Source organism: Echeneis naucrates, chromosome 5 (genome assembly GCF_900963305.1).
Source record: "Echeneis naucrates chromosome 5, fEcheNa1.1, whole genome shotgun sequence".
Classification (NCBI taxonomy): Eukaryota; Metazoa; Chordata; class Actinopteri; order Carangiformes; family Echeneidae; genus Echeneis; species Echeneis naucrates.
Genome location: NC_042515.1, coordinates 23,701,914 through 23,719,905, shown reverse-complemented (window position 1 = coordinate 23,719,905; position 17,992 = coordinate 23,701,914). Strand labels below are relative to the sequence as shown.

At 40.6% G+C, this 17,992-nt stretch overlaps 2 protein-coding genes across 3 annotated transcripts; both read left to right on the top strand.

Moving 5' to 3' along the window:
- The first annotated feature begins 4,479 nt into the window (after positions 1 to 4,479).
- Positions 4,480 to 8,406, top strand: LOC115043131 (acidic mammalian chitinase-like). 2 transcript variants are annotated; one of them, XM_029501318.1, is made up of 11 exons: positions 4,480 to 4,504; positions 4,589 to 4,615; positions 4,708 to 4,912; positions 5,092 to 5,148; positions 5,685 to 5,850; positions 5,951 to 6,075; positions 6,169 to 6,292; positions 6,452 to 6,634; positions 6,730 to 6,846; positions 6,936 to 7,068; positions 8,165 to 8,406. In XM_029501318.1, the coding sequence occupies exons 1-11, from the start codon at positions 4,480 to 4,482 to the stop codon at positions 8,404 to 8,406; spliced, it is 1,404 nt and encodes a 467-aa protein (XP_029357178.1). The 2 variants fall into 2 exon arrangements, with proteins under 2 accessions (XP_029357178.1, XP_029357177.1); XM_029501317.1 differs by lacking the exon at positions 4,589 to 4,615 and having other exon boundaries at positions 4,480 to 4,510; positions 4,687 to 4,912.
- A 2,974-nt stretch (positions 8,407 to 11,380) lies between these two features.
- Positions 11,381 to 16,443, top strand: LOC115044261 (acidic mammalian chitinase-like). Its single transcript, XM_029503217.1, has 10 exons — positions 11,381 to 11,408; positions 11,505 to 11,528; positions 11,624 to 11,828; positions 11,918 to 11,971; positions 12,267 to 12,432; positions 13,661 to 13,785; positions 13,865 to 13,967; positions 14,192 to 14,374; positions 15,166 to 15,282; positions 16,249 to 16,443. Exons 1-10 carry the CDS (start codon positions 11,381 to 11,383, stop codon positions 16,441 to 16,443), a joined length of 1,200 nt encoding a protein of 399 aa, XP_029359077.1.
- The last annotated feature ends 1,549 nt before the right edge of the window (positions 16,444 to 17,992 follow it).

Sequence of the window (17,992 nt, the reverse complement as noted above, 5' to 3'; positions counted from 1 at the left end):
GGATGATGAAACTAAACTTCTTGTTTTCTTCTATTAGTGCTGAGTAATATGATCTTCTAGCACTGTGGAGAGCTTTTTTATATGTCTTTAAGCTATCTTTCCAGACTTGGTGAAACTCTTCTGAGTTGCTGGAACAATATTTTCTTTTTAATTTCCATGACGTCTGCTTTAAGGCACGAATTTCAGAGTTATACCATGGAGCCAGCCTCCCTCTGTTTTATTACTTTCTTTTTGAGACGGGCAGCATCATTAAGATTTGAACACAGTGTGGCCATAGTGCTGATAGAATAGAATGCCCTTTACTGTCATTACACAGTTGTACAACGAGGTTGGAGAGCTTCTCCCTTTCTCCCTTCTCCCTATTCACAAGGTTATCAACCTGTGTAAAGGAGAGATCCTCAATTGAATTTACAGATGGCATTGGTGCAAGTGATGACTGAATATTCTGTTTAAATTTAGCCACAGCAACTTCAGATAAACATCTCCGATAGCTGAATTTCCTCGATGCTGTGCAGTCTATTAATGTAAACTAAAATGTAACAAGGAAATGGTCAGTTAAAAGAGAGTTTTGAGGAAAATTTGAAAAATTGCAGTGAGTGGGTTCATTCACATGCTTGGAAAAGCCAAGTGAGTCTTGTAAGGAAAGAAACACAAAACTAAGGCTGTCACTGTCTTCATGAATATTGAAATCTCCCAGTATAATGATTTTATGATCGTTAAATGAGGCAAACAGGTTCACAAACTCTGTATATGAAACCCAACCCATGTACTATGGCCTCTCTGCATCCACAGACTCTACATTGTTTTCTGATGTGTGCTGCACTCGTGTCATGCAGAATGGCATGCCGGACACATTGAGGTAGCAGATCATGACTTTGAACCTTGCCATTTATTTAGTTTGGTTCTTATAGGTAACAAAGAAAGTATTTTTAAACAAAATGTGTAGTGCAAAAAGTGTCCACAATGAACAATTTAATATAGAATAACTCAACAACCATGAATAAGCAAAATATTTACAATCATGTAGAGAGCCAATTATGACTCAGTTTTTAGTCAGTGTAACCTCATTTTAGATGAATCAAAGGTTTCTTCCAAAGCTATCTTACTCAACAGGTCTGAAATAAAATAAAATAAAATAAAATAACATCCATTTGCAGCCACTACTATCAAGCAGGTCTGACTAAAACTCTCTTTCAGTAATCATGAACACCAAGCTAATGTAATAGCTTACCAACTTCATACTCAAGATGTCTAACAGGCACTAAAAATGTACGTGAGAAGCAAAGATTGACATCAGACCAACCTCGGGGCTTAAGTCCTGCCAACATCTGTCTGTAGTCTGCAATATATTAAGTGGCAGAGGTCTTAACAGTCGTAATCTATCTCTATATCTTCATATATATTTCTTAGTTCTGCCTGAAAGGTTGTAAGATTTCATGAAGGAAAATCGCCATCCCTTATGTACTAACTTACACCATATTTACCAGAGAAAAAATGCAGACTGTATTTTCAAGCTTTAGTGTTGTTAACCCTTTCTGGACAGTAGTTAAAAACTAGAAAATTCCAGGGAAATTTTGAAGGGCCCGTCGCCCGTCGCCCCAGACGAGCAACCCACATACTGTCCTGCTTTCGAAAGCCTTCCTGATGAAACTTGAGCTTGATTCAATGAGTGCGTCTGTATATCTGTCTGTGTGTGTCTGTGTACGTGTGTGAGTGCGTCTGTATATCTCTGTGTGTGTCTTTGGAGAAGAAATCATTCAAAGTGATGGCCGTAGCCCACAGACAGAGTGAGATGAGACCAGCATGACTGTCATTCTGTGATTGTGTAGTAAGCGTAGGAGCTATCATGAAGCCTGTTGTCACAAACAGAGTTCAAAGTGTTGTGACCCATTTAAACTTTGAACGGCGTTTCTGTGACAAAGTACGACGAAGCAGTGAGGCTCCAAAGTGAGGTGGGTTTGATCCACAGCAACAGCTGCACACAGACCTGAGCTGAGGGACCTGCGGTTGCCACGGTGATTTGAGAATTCGCTCAGGTCAGAGCTCAGACTCTCCCCAAAAGTCTCCGAAAAGTGGCTTTTGACCACGTCCCGCTCTACTGCGAATTGCGAACAAACCGTAGCTCCGGTCTGAAAAGCGAAAACACCGTGAGAGACAGAAGAGTCGGCAGATTCCGACAGTCTTTATTTGAATCGAAAACTCCTTAAAATGAGCGTGTACGGACAGTGTGAAGACAGAGTGATTTTTTTTTTTGAGGAAAACCTTGATTTGCATTACGTTCAATTGGGGCAAAAACAGGTGTCGCTGCCGCTCTGAGCCCTCCCGTTTAAATTTGGTGAGGAGCTGAGCTCTGAACATGACATTTTCTGAATCCCAAGACCTCTGTCTACGTTTTGCCAAAAAATTGTTTGACTCCTTTGTACGGTTTGGCCGTGAGCTCGAGTTAAAAATGAAAATGACAGTTACTTTTTCACTCTGCTCTCACTCTAGTTAATGAGCGGCTCCACTCGAACTTTGAGGGAAAAGTGATTCGGACTGCTCCTTTGAGCTCTCGTAGTTTGAAAAGTATACTGTTTAGGAGAAAACGGTTTGATGTTCTGGGAACAGCACAAGATTTCCTCCGTTTTAAAGTTTGAATGGCATTTCTACGTGGAAGTATGACAGAGCTACGCGACTTTTTCGTCGGCTCCCATTCATTCCCTTTGGAAAATTTCGGCTGGTTTTTTTGTGAATAACTTTGGGAAAAATCGGAAAATCTACTCGCCAGAATTTAGCACACTATTCCCGATCGAGCCGCACGTTTTGATGTATATATTGTTGGGCTTCGTCCAGCGGTACGACCCGCATTAATTGCCGAAAATCTGACGGAATAATAATAAGTATGGAGAAGATGAAGTAGTGCCTCTGCTTTGCACAGAGTGCAAAGCCCGTGGCACTAAATAATATCCATAAGCCAAATAGAATCTGTTTTCTGAGCAAATAATTGAATGCAGAATTCAAATAAAACCTCCAAAAACAGTACCAGGATTATGCAAAAAGTGCCAAACGGATTTCCACCGGTGGAAGGGATCAGTCTCACAAGCTTTTCAACACTTTGATTAAAAATCCTGTTCAAATCATTTCTCTTTGGAATGAGACCTTTCCCTGTATTAATATAGAATCTAGACCTGATTTATAATCAAGGAACCTTTAGACTCTCTGGGACCTGTAAAGAAGATTTGGTTCAAATCTGATGCAGTTAGAATTAATTACTTTATTCAATGATTTTATAGAATAAATGTACAGTTCATGAACCCATGTGTAGATTTAAAGATAAAAGTTTTATTTGCAGTCCAACTTAAGTATAATATTGCATGATGCTATATCTGCATAAGCAGCCAAAACATAAGGAGCACACTGTGCACAGTCAGCTAACTGTGAAAGAAAGGTCTTTGTGGTTTATAGAGGATTTATCTCAGTGTCAGCCACAGATTATTGTGGACAAGTGGCCAGCAGGTCCATGGTCACGATCAGGGTTCAACAGAGAAGACAGATAAAGTAATCACCTCCACTGTGGAGATTATGCTTTCACCACTGTCTGTGTGTTTGAAAGCACAGTTATGTAAAAACCACTGGAGTGACTATACATGTACACTTGGAATAAAAAAACTATTTGGTATATTTTTAATTTGTGTCACGTTTATTACATAATGGTGACTTAACAATACTCACTGGACGCTCATATCACCACAACAGATTCACACTCGGGGGGAAGGAGGCTGGCTGAGCCCATCAAATGTTGGGGTAGATCTAGATCATCTAGTATACATTTGAATTTTTAATCTCTGAAGTCTGTGCTCTCTGAGTGTTGAAGCTATAAGTTTAACCAGACTTCCACCCATTGTCTCTAGCACAAAATGCTGCAGCACACTTGAATACTACTGCAAATAAACTATCCGTTGATTTTTATTTCAATAGATTTTTGAAGTCACATTTTTATCTCTAGTTGAGTTACTATAACAACATGACATAAAAAAGAATAACAAACATAACAATAACACATTGATAAAATCAAAAGATCAGAGTCCAGCTCGACTTTGAGTTTGTTTAGGCTGCTTAGTAATATGATAATGAATGACATTGCCAATGATATAAATTACAACCAGGCCAAGGCCTGGGTGCTGCACTGAATTGATTCTACCTGCTTTGACTTTGCAAGATCTAATCAAATCACACTCTAATAATCATAATTTTTATTGAACATTGATTGTCAAAGGCTGCGGCACCTCCCCCTTCCATCTGTATAAAAGGACAAAAGTTGCTGCTACAGTTTGGGTCTCTCATCTGGACACCAAGGTGAGTTCACAAGGAAACACAAAGTTTTCCTTTTAATTGTGATAATCCTAAAAACACTAACTTTGTTGTGTTGCCTCAATCATACACTTTGGTTCATTTTTTCTCTCGTAGGAATCCAGTGAAGTTGTAAGAAGTGAATTCAAGATGACCAGGCTCACTATTCTCGCAGGTGTTTGTTCACTTGTGTAGTCATGTATATACATGCACAGACAAATTATTCTTCATTAACATATTTCATATGCATGTTTTTCAGGCTTATGTCTGGTGATGTTCCAGCTGGGTAAGTTGTAGCACTCATCCTATGATTTGATGTTTCACTATATATCATCATTGGAATCAGCAACACTTTAGCATTCCTTTTCTCCAACACAGCATGTGCCACCAAGATGGTGTGCTACTTCACCAACTGGTCCCAGTACAGACCTGGTCAAGGAAAGTATATGCCACAAAATGTGGACCCCTTCCTCTGTACCACCCTGATCTACGCCTTCTCCATCATCAACTCTAACAACGAGCTGGTTACCTACGAGTGGAATGATGAAGTCCTCTACAAGTCCTTCAATGGTCTGAAGTCCAAGTAAGTGGCCAAAGATGATGCCTGTGCATGACTTAAAGCTCAGAAGCCAAGCTACGGTGCCCTTTTCTTATGAGAATTTAGTTCCTTTAGTAGAAGCCTTTAGCAGGATGATGTTCTGGGCGTAAAGATTTCAGTCAAAGTGAGATGGAAATGTCAATGACACTCTCTTCTGTTTCCAGGAATCCTCAGCTGAAGACTCTGCTTGCTGTTGGTGGTTGGAACTTTGGTTCAACACAGTGAGTAACATTTTACCATAAACACTACCAACAGCCTACATGCCTGCTTGCAGTGCTCTGAGTTATTTTACCAGATAGAAAAATTAAACCTCTTAACCACCATACGACTGCGCCCTTTAGGGTTGGGGTTAGCTTGGCCCACTTTCACATCTGGTTGGGGTGCTGAAAGCTTTTCTCTCTGCCACAAGAGGTCCACCAGGAACAACATTTTTAGCCAAAACTATTTGTCAGAATTATATCACTATGAGCCAACTTTTTGAAATGCTCTGAGGATCCAATGTGATTAGCACTGAAATGTTTTTAATATTTCTACATGCTCTATTGGATGTGCAGAACAAGAGTGAAATGCCTCTTTCTAGATGATATAGTATTGCATATAAAGACGTTAAAATGGATCAATAAAAAAAAAAAAAAAAATCCACACATTTTTATTACTTCAACACTATAATCAGTTGTTTGCATAAAGCCAAGAGCTACTAAAGACAAATTAGCTCACTTTACCTGAAGGCTTTAACAGTGATCATTGTTCCCTACAGGTTCTCCATCATGGTGTCCACTCCAGCCAACCGTCAGACATTCATCCAGTCTTCGATCAAATTCCTGAGGACTCATGGATTTGATGGTCTGGATCTGGACTGGGAGTACCCTGGATCTCGTGGAAGTCCCCCACAGGACAAACAGAGGTTCACTCTACTCTGCAGGGTGAGTTCAGTACTCTTCAGTTTCATCCTGCACCTCCTAGCTTCTGTTATGACGCCTCATCCTGTATATCTTTCTTTCGGCTTCATTGGTGTAATTGCAGGAACTTGTTGCTGCCTATGCAGCTGAAGCCAAGTCCACTGGTAAGCCCCAGCTCATGCTGACTGCAGCTGTGTCTGCTGGAAAAGGAACCATCGATGCTGGATATGAGATTGCTGAGATTGCCAAGTGAGTGTGTGAGTTAGTTGAACTCCACTTTGAAAAGATAGCTGGGAGTTCTGCAAAGATTTTCAAAAAACATTTGCTTTAACCTATCTCCAGAGAACTGGACTTCATCAATGTGATGACCTATGACTTCCATGGAACTTGGGAGCAGTTCACTGGACACAACAGCCCACTGTTCCAAGGCTCAGAGGACAAGGGTGACCTCATCTACTTCAACACAGTAAGACGGAGACTAAAGAAAAACTTAAGGGGCAGCTTTCTAAGAGAGGCCAATAGATTAGTCAACCAATTTAACTCCTAAAATCTATTGACATAAAATCCAGCATCTGTCTGCTCTGCTTTTAAAAGAGTTTCACTTCACCTCCATTAACATCTGTAGGACTACGCTATGAGGTATTGGAAAGACAATGGCACCCCAGTGGAGAAGCTGAATATGGGATTTGCTGCCTATGGTCGTACCTTCCGTCTGACATCTTCAAACACTGGTGTTGGAGCTCCAGCCAGTGGGCCAGCATCTGCCGGACCATTCACACGTGAAGGTGGATTCTGGTCCTACTACGAGGTGAAGTTTAGATGTTGCTAAGATTCTGCTTGATTGTGTTCAGCACAACATAATGTACATTGCTTTAATGGTTTATCAAATTCTCTATGGTGTAGATTTGTGGTTTTTTGAAGGACACCACTATTCAGTGGATTCAAGACCAGAAAGTTCCCTATGCTACCAAGAATAGTGAGTGGGTTGGATTTGACAACAAGGACAGCTATGAGATCAAGGTAGGTATAAGATCAGCTCCATGTCTTTATTACTCCCATGGTGTTTCCAAATTAATTACATCTGTTTCTATTTCTTTATGCCCAAACAGGTGCGATACCTGCAGGAGCAGAGGTTTGGCGGAGCATTTGTGTGGGCTCTGGATTTGGATGACTTTGCTGGTCAATTCTGTGGGCAGGGCAACCATCCTCTCTTATCTCATCTCCGCAAACTTCTTAATATTGGTAGGTTGATCAAGTATGTCTTATCAGTTATCCTCATTATCAATATCTGACGCACCTCGAGGTTTTGTTCTGATTTGATTTTAGCTCTGCTTGTTGTGAAATCAGGTATTTCAGGTAGGGCTATTGTGATTTTAAGTAATGTCACAGGTCATTTACCATATAAATCTTGCTGAGCGGTAGAGGTGGTCACAGGATTGCAGCATCCTAGGTTCAACTCCAAATTATTATTTGGATGTGGACCGAAGTATAAAAAACTCATACTTATATTTTGCATAGAAATCCAAACATCATTACATATTACCTTGTAGTTTGTATTGTAAATCTTATCAACTTCCTGAGTAATGAGTACTCCCAGACATTTTATTGACTTTGCATCCCATCTTAATTTGTACTGCTTCCTTAATGCTTTATTCGTTAATGTTTGTAGTTGAGGGAGAGTACCTGAGTCTTTGTGATCTTCAGTTTATAGCCTGACATTAGTCCGTAGTTCCCCATGATTTTTACAAGTTAGGGAAATGTTGTATTTGGGTTTTGGAGGTACGTGATTATGTAAGCCGCAAAAAGCCCTATCCTGTTTTCCTCTCCTGATATAGTGCTTCCTGTCAGCTCTTCATCCTGTCTAATGATTTGAGCAAGCGGCTCTATGAAAATTGCAAAGAGGGTGGGGCTAGCACAACATTTCTGACGAGTGTCTCTGGACAGCTGAAAGCTGTCCGTAAGGTGGCCATTGATCTTTATTCTGGCAAACAGGTCGCAATACAGAGACTGTAAACACTTAATACATTGAATATTAAATCCCATTCTCTCTAACACTTTAGACAGAAAAAGCCAATTGACCGGGTTGAATACTTTCTCTCCATCAAGACTGATCAGAGCGGTATTCAAACAGTGTTTGTTGGCATGTTCTGTGATATGAAGCAGTCATCTTATGTTATCTTGGGTTTGTGAGCCGACCCCTTCTGTAATTTAGTTGGGTAATAATCTGCAGTGTTGCCTGGATTTTTTTTTCTTTAAACCAGGGTAATTGGCCACCATTCATATTTTCTATGGCCTTCATTCACATTCAGTAACCAACATTTATTGTCCTCTCACCCAGAGTTGCCGCCACTGCCCCCTACCACCACCCCCAAACCCGGTGCAACCACTACTACTCGAACCACCACCCCTACCACCCATGCCCCAGGATCTGGATTCTGCAATGGCAAACCTGACGGCCTGTATGCTAACCCAGACGACAAGACCAGCTTCTACATGTGTGCTGGAGGCATCACCCACGTGAGGCACTGCGGGAATGGCTCTATCTTTAATGACAGCTGCAAGTGCTGCGTGTGGCCCTGAGCCCCAAGTGGAGACCGTTCATATCACATCTAATGTTATTAAAGTGGAAAAGTTCTCTTAAATCTGTTGCCTTTAGAGTAATTTACTTAAATTAGACATTGTTATAAGAAACTGTAAAAGCATTGCATTACTTTGGTTAAAATTCCTAAGTGTTGACCCACAAACCCATTACTGGTATTAGTACTTCATTGATATATTGCGTTGCAATATAAGTTCACATTTTGTTTACATCTTAAGACAAAAAATTACTGGTATTTTGTACACAAAATCAACCATACATAAATGTACAACAATATGATATTTATGAGTCCTAGCTTTGCAGTCATATAATAATGAGTACAGAGGCAAAGTCTGTACAATATAACAAGTTTCATCACTTGTTTTCTCAAAGCTGGGGTGCGATAAAGCATAAAAGGTGCAGGTGAGACCTCAGACAAGATAATTAGTCTGCTACTGAATACACTATAGCGAAGATCAGGGTTTATGGCTCATGATAGGAACTGTCTCACTCTGCTTCTGCTTGCAATGCAATTCCTCAAAGAGACAATTTCACAAACCAACCGACATATTCAACCAACAAAGAGGACATCAATTAGTGCATAAAACAAGTATGATGCTACCATAATAAATGCAACAGTGAGAACAAAAATCAACCAGGAGACATGAGGGAGCAGGACTCCTTTAGAGCGTGAGAGTGATTCAGCTGATCTTGTCAAGTAAACCAGCAACAGTCCACACATAATGATGACATCGCAAACATGTGCTTTGTCACTGAAATTGATTGTCATTGTGACATCTAAATACTACCTGTGTTTTATGACAGCCTGAGTGTATATGTGTGTGGCTTTCGTGAACAGAGACAGAGCTCTCTGTGAGGACTGGAACAGCTGTCTTAAAACAAGTGACCGGACTGGTAGCCCATGCAGAGATCTTAAGAGGCAAGGGATGTGGTCTCTTTTCTCACGTTGAGTGATAACAGTTTGTGTGTCTCTGAGGCTTATACATGAACAGTTAATCCTTCATCTTGAACTAACTACCCAATCAGTTACTCCCAATGCACCTTCCCCGTCATGGTTACAATATAAGATGTCTTGGTGAAATAAAATTAGGAATCTCTTTGGTGTCATTGTCATGAATAATTGAAACAACATAAAGTGCTACTTTCCCCTGGAATACCTCTCCACTGTCATATCGCTGTGTTTTGTTAACCCATCCATTCATCCCAACTTGGTCCTCTCACGGGCTTTGTGGAACTATCAAGGACTTCTCTTTTCCTTTTGCTCCTCCATGACTATGATTACTTGATGCTAACCTGATAATAACAGACCACATGCAGGCTTGTTTTGTGCAGGACAAAATTTGAGGCAGGATTTTAATATTTCACTGGCTTGAATCTCTGATTTCAGTCGCGATCATACTGGACTGTTACAGGAGATTTGTGACGGAACACTTGTAATTAAAAAGTTACAAGAGAGGTCGACTGAGGGGCCAATTTAGAGCATTCCATGTGAACAACATAAGGGGAGTTCACCAGAGTTTTTATAAATACAGTAGAGGCTGTCACACTGATTCACTTGGTGACAAATTAATCTCAGGCAACACTCAGACGGCCTGACAGCTTTGTGTTGACAACATCATATGGTGACTGGCTCAAACTGTTTTTTAAATTCAAAACAAATCAAATCAAATCAAATCAGATTTATTTGTATAGCGCCAAATCATAACAAAGTTACATCAAGGCACTTTACATATAGAGCAGGTCTAGACCAAACTCTTTATAAATTTATTTAAAGAGACCCAACAGATCCCCTGATGAGCAAGCACTTGGCAACAGTGGCAAGGAAAAACTTCCTTTAAGAGGCAGAAACCTCGAGCAGAACCAGGCTCAGGGGGGGCGGCCATCTGCCTCGACTGGTTGGGTTGAGAGTGGGAGAGAGAGAGAGGCATTGGAGGGTGGGGATGTAGGCAGGAACATGTTTCTGCATGGAGTTCATGGAGTTGAGCTGTAGTACAGAATTCATGAAGATATGGGACAAGCAGGTGTTGCAGGAACATGGGATGGCAATGAGTCACCACCTGCAGGATGAGATCAGGGAGAGAAAGGAGAGGAACTGGGAGAGACAGAGACTTTGGCAGAACATGGTTAGTAAATGCAGTACAAATGCTGGGTGAAACTGTGTTTTTTTTTTTAAGAAGGATGGTTCTTATCAACGCATGCAAGGGGGGAGGAAAGGAGAACGAGCGAGACGGAGGGAGAGAGAAAGAGGGAGAGGGGGAGAGAGGGAGACAGGGAGAGACAGAGAGAGAGAGAGAGAAGCTCAGTCCTTCCCCCAGCAGCCTAGGCCTATAGCAGCATAGCTAAAGAGTAGAGGACTTTTTAACTATAAGCTCTGTCAAAACAAAGGACAAAGCAGATCTGCAGTTCTGCAAGCTCATCCAGCCGCTTCAGCCTCCATGTCAGAGCTCATCATTTCACTTTGACGTGTCCTTTGTGCCGCATGTCTTTGTATGCCAGACTGCATCAGCAAAAACTTCTCATCATTACACTGATGTATGTAAAAAGGCGAAGAGATATTTCAGAGTTGAGTTTCAAAGAAAGGTTTCATATCAAAAAGCCCTCAGGTGAAAATTTTGGAAGTGGGTCAGTCTGACAGCAGAGAGGACATCAGAGTCCTGGTTCAGTCCTGATCTAGTCCCCCTTGTCAGATACAGACTGATCATTCTCAGCCTTTGTCAAAAGTCATCCTTGAGCATGATTCTTGTGTTTTATAGCTCACTGTATAATTGACCCATCATCATCACCATCATACATATCTCTGCATGAGAAACGCTCCACTTCAGGTGAAGTTATTTAATGTTTGAAACAAAACCATGTGACTCATAGTAACATGAGCTGTAAGAATGTAGTATTATACTATTACACTGCTCCTCTGTCTAGGCTGCGCAGTGTGAGGCGCTCCACCATGACGCAGAGATGAACACAGGGGTAGGAGGTTTGACCGGTGAGTAGTCATGATTCCCTCATTATCTTTTCTTCTCTATGCTATATGCAGCCACTCGCCCAGTTGTAGTCACATCCACCGTGTCTCTTTCAACAGCTCTGCAGCTCTTCGTGCAGATCGGTGAGCCACACATTTTACAAAAGGCACGTGAGCATGTTTTTAGTGAGACTTCAGGACGGTCGGCTAACATTTTTGTCTTTGTCCCTTTGATCCAGCAACTGCAACCAAACTGGTTTGTTATTTTACCAGCTGGTCCCAGTACAGAACTGGTGTGGGGCGATTCCTGCCTGAAAATGTGGATCCCTTCCTTTGCACTCACCTGGTTTACACTTCTGCCATCATTGCCCAGGACAATGAGATCACTGAGTATGAGTGGGATGAGAAAAGCCTCTACAGATCATTCACCAAGCTCAAAAGCCGGTAACAACTGCTCCATTTACACGATGTCAGTTAAACTGAACTAATATATTTCTTTGTCATTATGAGTTTCTATGTGTGCAACTCGACAGAAATCCCAGACTGAAGACCTTAGTGTCGCTCAGAGAGAAGAAAGGAACAGCTCAGTGAGTTGACAAAACTGCTCCACCTGTTGTTCTAATATATTTACTGTGTCTAGTTCATTGTGTAGATAAATAGATAGATGATAGATAGATATATACTTTATTTATCCCAGGCTGGGAAATTGAAGTGTAACAGCAGTATTACACATAGAGACATCGAGACATCAAACAACATCGAATAAGAATTAATTAAGAAACAATTAACGAACAATTAACGAAAGTGTAGCTGAACAGTAGATATACTGCTGTTTGGAAATCTTACCATAAGTTTATTAAGTGGTCTCATCGTCTCTGGCAGGTTCTCCATCATGACATCCACTCGAGCCAACCGTCAGACATTCATCCAGTCGACCATCAAATTCCTCAGGACTCATGGATTCGATGGCCTGGATCTGGACTGGGAGTTCCTTTGTACTGGTGAAAGACCTGAAGAGGACAAACACAGGTTCACACAGCTCTGTAAGGTGGGACTGAAGACACTGTGTGGACCCTGTTCAGGTCTTGGGTTTTATGTTTGGAGCTTTTTTCTTTCTTTTACTCCTGCCCTAACCGATCCTTTGACTCCTTGCTTGACTCTTGCTGTGAGGGTTTGATGGAGTAAATCTCAAAGTAAATCTCACCGGATATCGTTGTGTGGTGTTGCTGTGATGTCATTGTATCATGTGCACATCCTGTAGAGTGTCAGTTGGTGTCAGCCTTTCACATCTGGCTGCTTTTCTCCCGTATACAAAACATCTCAAAACCTCCTCATGTTTCTGTTTCTTCACTAACATGAGTATTCAGACAGTGTGCTTCTCCTCGTCTCTCTCCCCGTCTCTCCTCTCTCCTCTCTCTCCTCTCTCTTCTGCTATCAGCTGTCTTTCTTGAGTTTCTTGAGTTTAATAAACATTCAATGAATGGACTCACACACATATAACCGCATGAACAGTCAGTCAGTGAGTAAGCCCCAAAGTGAGCCAGACTTACAATTTTATAGGTACATCAAAACATGTGCAAATAGACAAAAGATATGTTGTTCACACATATGGTGTGTAAGATATGCTTTAATAATAACCTCGCACAAAGACAACGTTCCCTTGAGATCCTTCAGGTCTCACCCTTGAGACCCCATTCTTGTGGTGAAAAAGTAAAGTCTTAGTAATGTGCTGGAATGAAGTTGAAAGTTCAAGACCTGAATGTATAACATAATTGAACTATTATTGTGTGGTAATTTTTATGTTTTATAGAGGACATGCAGGTTAATTTTTTGATGTTTGCAATGCATTTCTGTCCTGGAGGAGGAAACAATTGTGTTGATATGTCTGACATTTGTCCATATTCTTCCACATTATGTATGTAAGGCTTGCTGTTACTACATAGTTAACATTAGCATTAGCAGATGTTTAAGCAGCAGACTGGATTACATGTCATCAGTTCATCGACAAACTTAGTTTAGAGGTGGAACACCAGTGTTAACTCTTTTCTCTATAACTTTTCTTCCACTGATGTTTCAGCTGCAAAAACTTGATTTGAGGTTCTCAGCACAGAGATGTTACATGTTCTAAAATCTTGCAGATCTGGGATTTAGTGATATTGTGCTTTTGTATTATATGACTTCTGCTGTATCACCAAATCTACACACACACACACACACACGCTGACTCACTCACTCAAATTGAGCTAATGTGTAATTGTGTGTCCCCTGATCTTCAGGAGCTTTCAGAAGCCTATGTAGCTGAGAGTAAAGGAGGCAGAAACACTCAGCTTATCCTGTCAGCAGCTGTGGCAGTTCACCCAGATGTTGTTGACAAAGGATATGAAATCAGTCAAATGTCAAAGTAAGACTACATTTTATGTCAGCTCCCCTTTCTGATATAAGTATTTTTTTATATCATTGTCTGTGATGTCTGTGTTTAGGTACCTGGACTTCATCAGTGTGAAAGCATTTGACCTCTCCAGCTTTGAAGATGGGTTGACTGCTCACCACAGCCCACTTTACACTGACAACAATGCCAACATCGTAATTACACTTTACTCTTGTGTTTTTAAAACAGCTTCGTTTTACCAGCAGTGAACAGTGAACTGCTTATCATTTTAAAGTACTTGCTTTTCTTCTTTAATTTTAAGATCAAATCAAGCAAATTATCAGAACGTGGGCTGAAGTCAGCATTGCGAGGAGAAGTAGATCTCAGGACTTCATTCCCAGAAGCTCATTAAACACTGAATGCTTCCTTTGTCTGCCAGGATCATGTCATGAAGTACTGGATGGAGCGAGGGGCACCTGCAGGGAAGCTGTTACTCGGCTTTCCTGTCCACTCTCGTCCTTTTACACTTTCTACTTCTAAGACAGGCCTAGGAAGCCCAATCAGTGGCCCAGCCACCCCAGGGCCCTACACCCAGCAGATTGACCTCTGGTCATACTATGAGGTAACAAAGATATTTCCACATATTGCAGGAAACTGTGCAATCACAACAATAACAAAAATTTGTGTTGCTCATCACAATCACAATACATAAGAATCTGCATTCAGAACCTTGTATTTAGAATCAGCTAGACTTCTTCCACAGAAGCCTTTCCTCTGATAGAGACAGTAGAAACACAGCCAGGCAGAGGAGATCGGTTCACGTCCAACCTGATGGAGTTTAAAATAAAAAAAAAACTTCAAAACTTTATAGTTTTCTGTAGTCTCTTTTACACTCAACAACCAGTCACAGTCAGTAGACGCTCCAAGAAACCCCTCAGTGACATTATATGCTAATTGGCACATCTATGATGCAATTTCATAGTGTGAAAATAGTGTGAACAATAATCTCTTCTATATGTTTTTTTTCTGTTGTCATTAAAATGCAACAAGTTTGAAACTCTGATTGGTGCATTAAGATGACAAATTTATCCATAGTCTCTTCAAGCTGCAGCTGAAAATCTTGCTTTTATGAACAGGACATTGTCTGACAACATCCGGAAACAGTTGAAGACAAAAAGTGAGTTTCCATTGGATGTAACATGATCCCTCACAGAGGCTCATTCACAGCACATCAGCTGTTATATTCAGTGTAGCGAAGTGTGTGGAATGCTGATGTGATCTTTGCGTGGCGATGTGACATGCTGTGTCACATGAACAGCAGGTCCAACTGTCACTATATTATTGTATTGGGTTTGTCTTGCAGCATCAATTAGAATGGCACGCAGCTGTGTGTGTTTTGCATTTCTCCTCTAGACCTGCTCTTTCCTGAGGGGCAGCTCAGTGCAGTGGATTGACAGTCAGAGAGTTCCCTTTGCTGTCAAAGGAAATCAGTGGGTTGGCTTCGACAACCACCACAGTTATGATGCCAAGGTACGGTTCATGAGTCTGTCTATTCAGCTCAGTTAAGAATGCTTAATATTTGCCCCAAAGATCAGTTAAAATCAAACAAATACATGACTGTTCATCTACTGTTCAACCAATGTCGGAGTAGATTCCCCAACTGTGGCTTCTGAATAAATCCAAACGTACATAATGTGTTTTACACACAGGGAGACTGAATGAAAGTGCTGATGGCATTCAATTAAAGAGGACACAAAGAACATGATTGGGGTTGTGATCATCTATTCAAGCATCGGCAGTAATTTTCAGGCTTACATTAACAATACTTAATGATTGCTTCTTAAACAGATGATAAAAAGTTTAACATCTAAAAGTAAAATGTCTCAATCTGGCTTTAAATACTACTGCACCATAATCATATTTTATAAGCCTACATGACTGCAGTGTTGTCAGTGTCAGTTAGTGGATCCGCTGTGACTACTCTGTCACAACTGTACCAGGACATAAATGCATGACTCAGGAGACAAATTACAAATACTACAATCTATCAATGACAAATATGCAACATAAAATTGCTCTACAGAGGAAAGGTGACTACGAATAGTGAGGAACAAACAACAACTTTGTCAAGGAAAACTTCTACAACTGAAAAAAATATCAAAATGACACAAGACAAGTCTCTTAAAATTATCTAAACAAAGTAAAAAAAAATAATACAACAAAGAACTTCAGTCTTTATAAACAAAAAAAAAACAAACCTGCTTGGATTGCAAAAATTCTCTGACTCAGAGAAGACAAACTGTTAGCAAACACAACAACATGCAAAATACATATACACAAAGTAATGGGGAACAGGTGGAAACAATCAGGGTGTGGACGACAATCAGACCAACAGGAATACACAAGGAAAAGGGGCATGTTACTTGAAATAAGAGGAAAGGATTTTCAAAATAAAACAGGAAGCCATGAGACAACATGAGATGACATGTTCTGAAGGTGGACTATCTGAGGAGCTGGCATTTGGGGGGAGCGGCTGTGTGGACCCTGGACATGGATGACTTCTCTGGACAGTTCTGTCAACAGGGCAAATATCCAATGATATCACATCTACGACAGCTGCTCAGCAAAGGTAAAGATACTGCACTGTATATCATGCTGTTTGCTTCAGATCATGAATACACAAAGGCCTGATCACAAGAGGCCAGCTCTCAGTGCATTTGGGTTTAAAATTTGTTCCCACGCGTCTCCAGTTGTCATTTGTGATCAAATCTCTCTTACAGACATTCCATTTTCAATGTGTTTGTTCATACATACTGTGCTGTATCAGTGTGTGCCAGAGGGAAAGATAGTGGTGAGACAGAGCAGCACAGAGGAACTGGGAAAATTCTCTTTTTTTATCAAACTATGTTGGGATAAATCAGACTGTGGCAAAGGAACTATTGTTTCAATCTGAAAGACAGTTGTGAGTGGCAGGATCTCAAATGTGTCCTTGTAGTATTTTGAGTAATTTTACTCAATTACACAGTACCCCCCGCTCCATAATCCACCCATGATTTATAACTTATTTGCCTTTAAATGGGATCATCATTTAAATAATTGACATCATGTTGGATTGAAGACTAGAAACTGGAGATTGAGACCATAAACTCACTGGAAAATGTTTATTCAGCTAATGAAGCCAATCAAGGGATTACTGCCATTTTTCCCATAGACTTCAATACAATCTTTTTTTTTTGTTTGTTTTACAGCCAGTGGAGTTGGAGTTATTAGGTAGAACGCAGATTCTTAATTCAAGGTCCAGGTTTATTCACCTTTTGGGGATTTGACTCCAGGCCAGCTGGGCTCTTTCCAATAAGTTTGCCAAATTATCAAATTAAAATAATTAAATGTAAAAAAAAAATATATATATTTCATTGTAAGAATTTAAAGCTTTTCTTTCAGACTGGATAACTCCCTCTGGACCTTCCCCTACAGTCTACACTTCTCCATCTGAAACCATACAAGAGCTTTTCACCTCAACCCAACTGGACATTAGCTGCTCTCACAACATCACAATTGTGTATCCTGTCGGCCGCTTCTGTACATACAGAGCCGATGGACTGTATGTGAGACCAAATGATCCAAAGGTCCTCTACAAATGTCTGCGGAGCAAGACTTACGTCACCAGATGCCACAGTCTGGTAACAGAGCAGAGCGGTGGAGTCCAAATTCTCCCATCAAATCCTCCAATCATACTTATGGTCAGCCTTGTAACCACCGCGCTGCTCCATTTTTCATGTTTGTGGAGTTACGGCTGATTGTTTATAATGTCTTCCGACATCTGCAGCTTCTGTTTACTATTGAAGACAATAGTAATTGCAATAAGCTTTCAACACACCCTGTGCTTATAAAAATAAAAAATAAAAAATATACATATATATATATATATATATATATATCCAGCAGCATCATTGTGACCTTTTGTCTTTGTATCAATACACAACAGTTTTACATTGTGCCCCTAAAGGCTGATCGTCATCTGATTGTCAGACAGTAGGAATGGCAGAGGTTTGGACACTGTGATCTGAAGTACAAAATAATCTCTGTACATATACAAACACACTAGTATATCAGTTTGGTTCCAGCTGGGGTCGTTTGCTGCGTGTCATTCCCAACTCTCTCTCTCTCTCTCCCATTTCCTGTCACTCTTCAAGATGTTGTACCTAATCAAACAAGAAAGGCCGAACAAATAAAAAAAGGT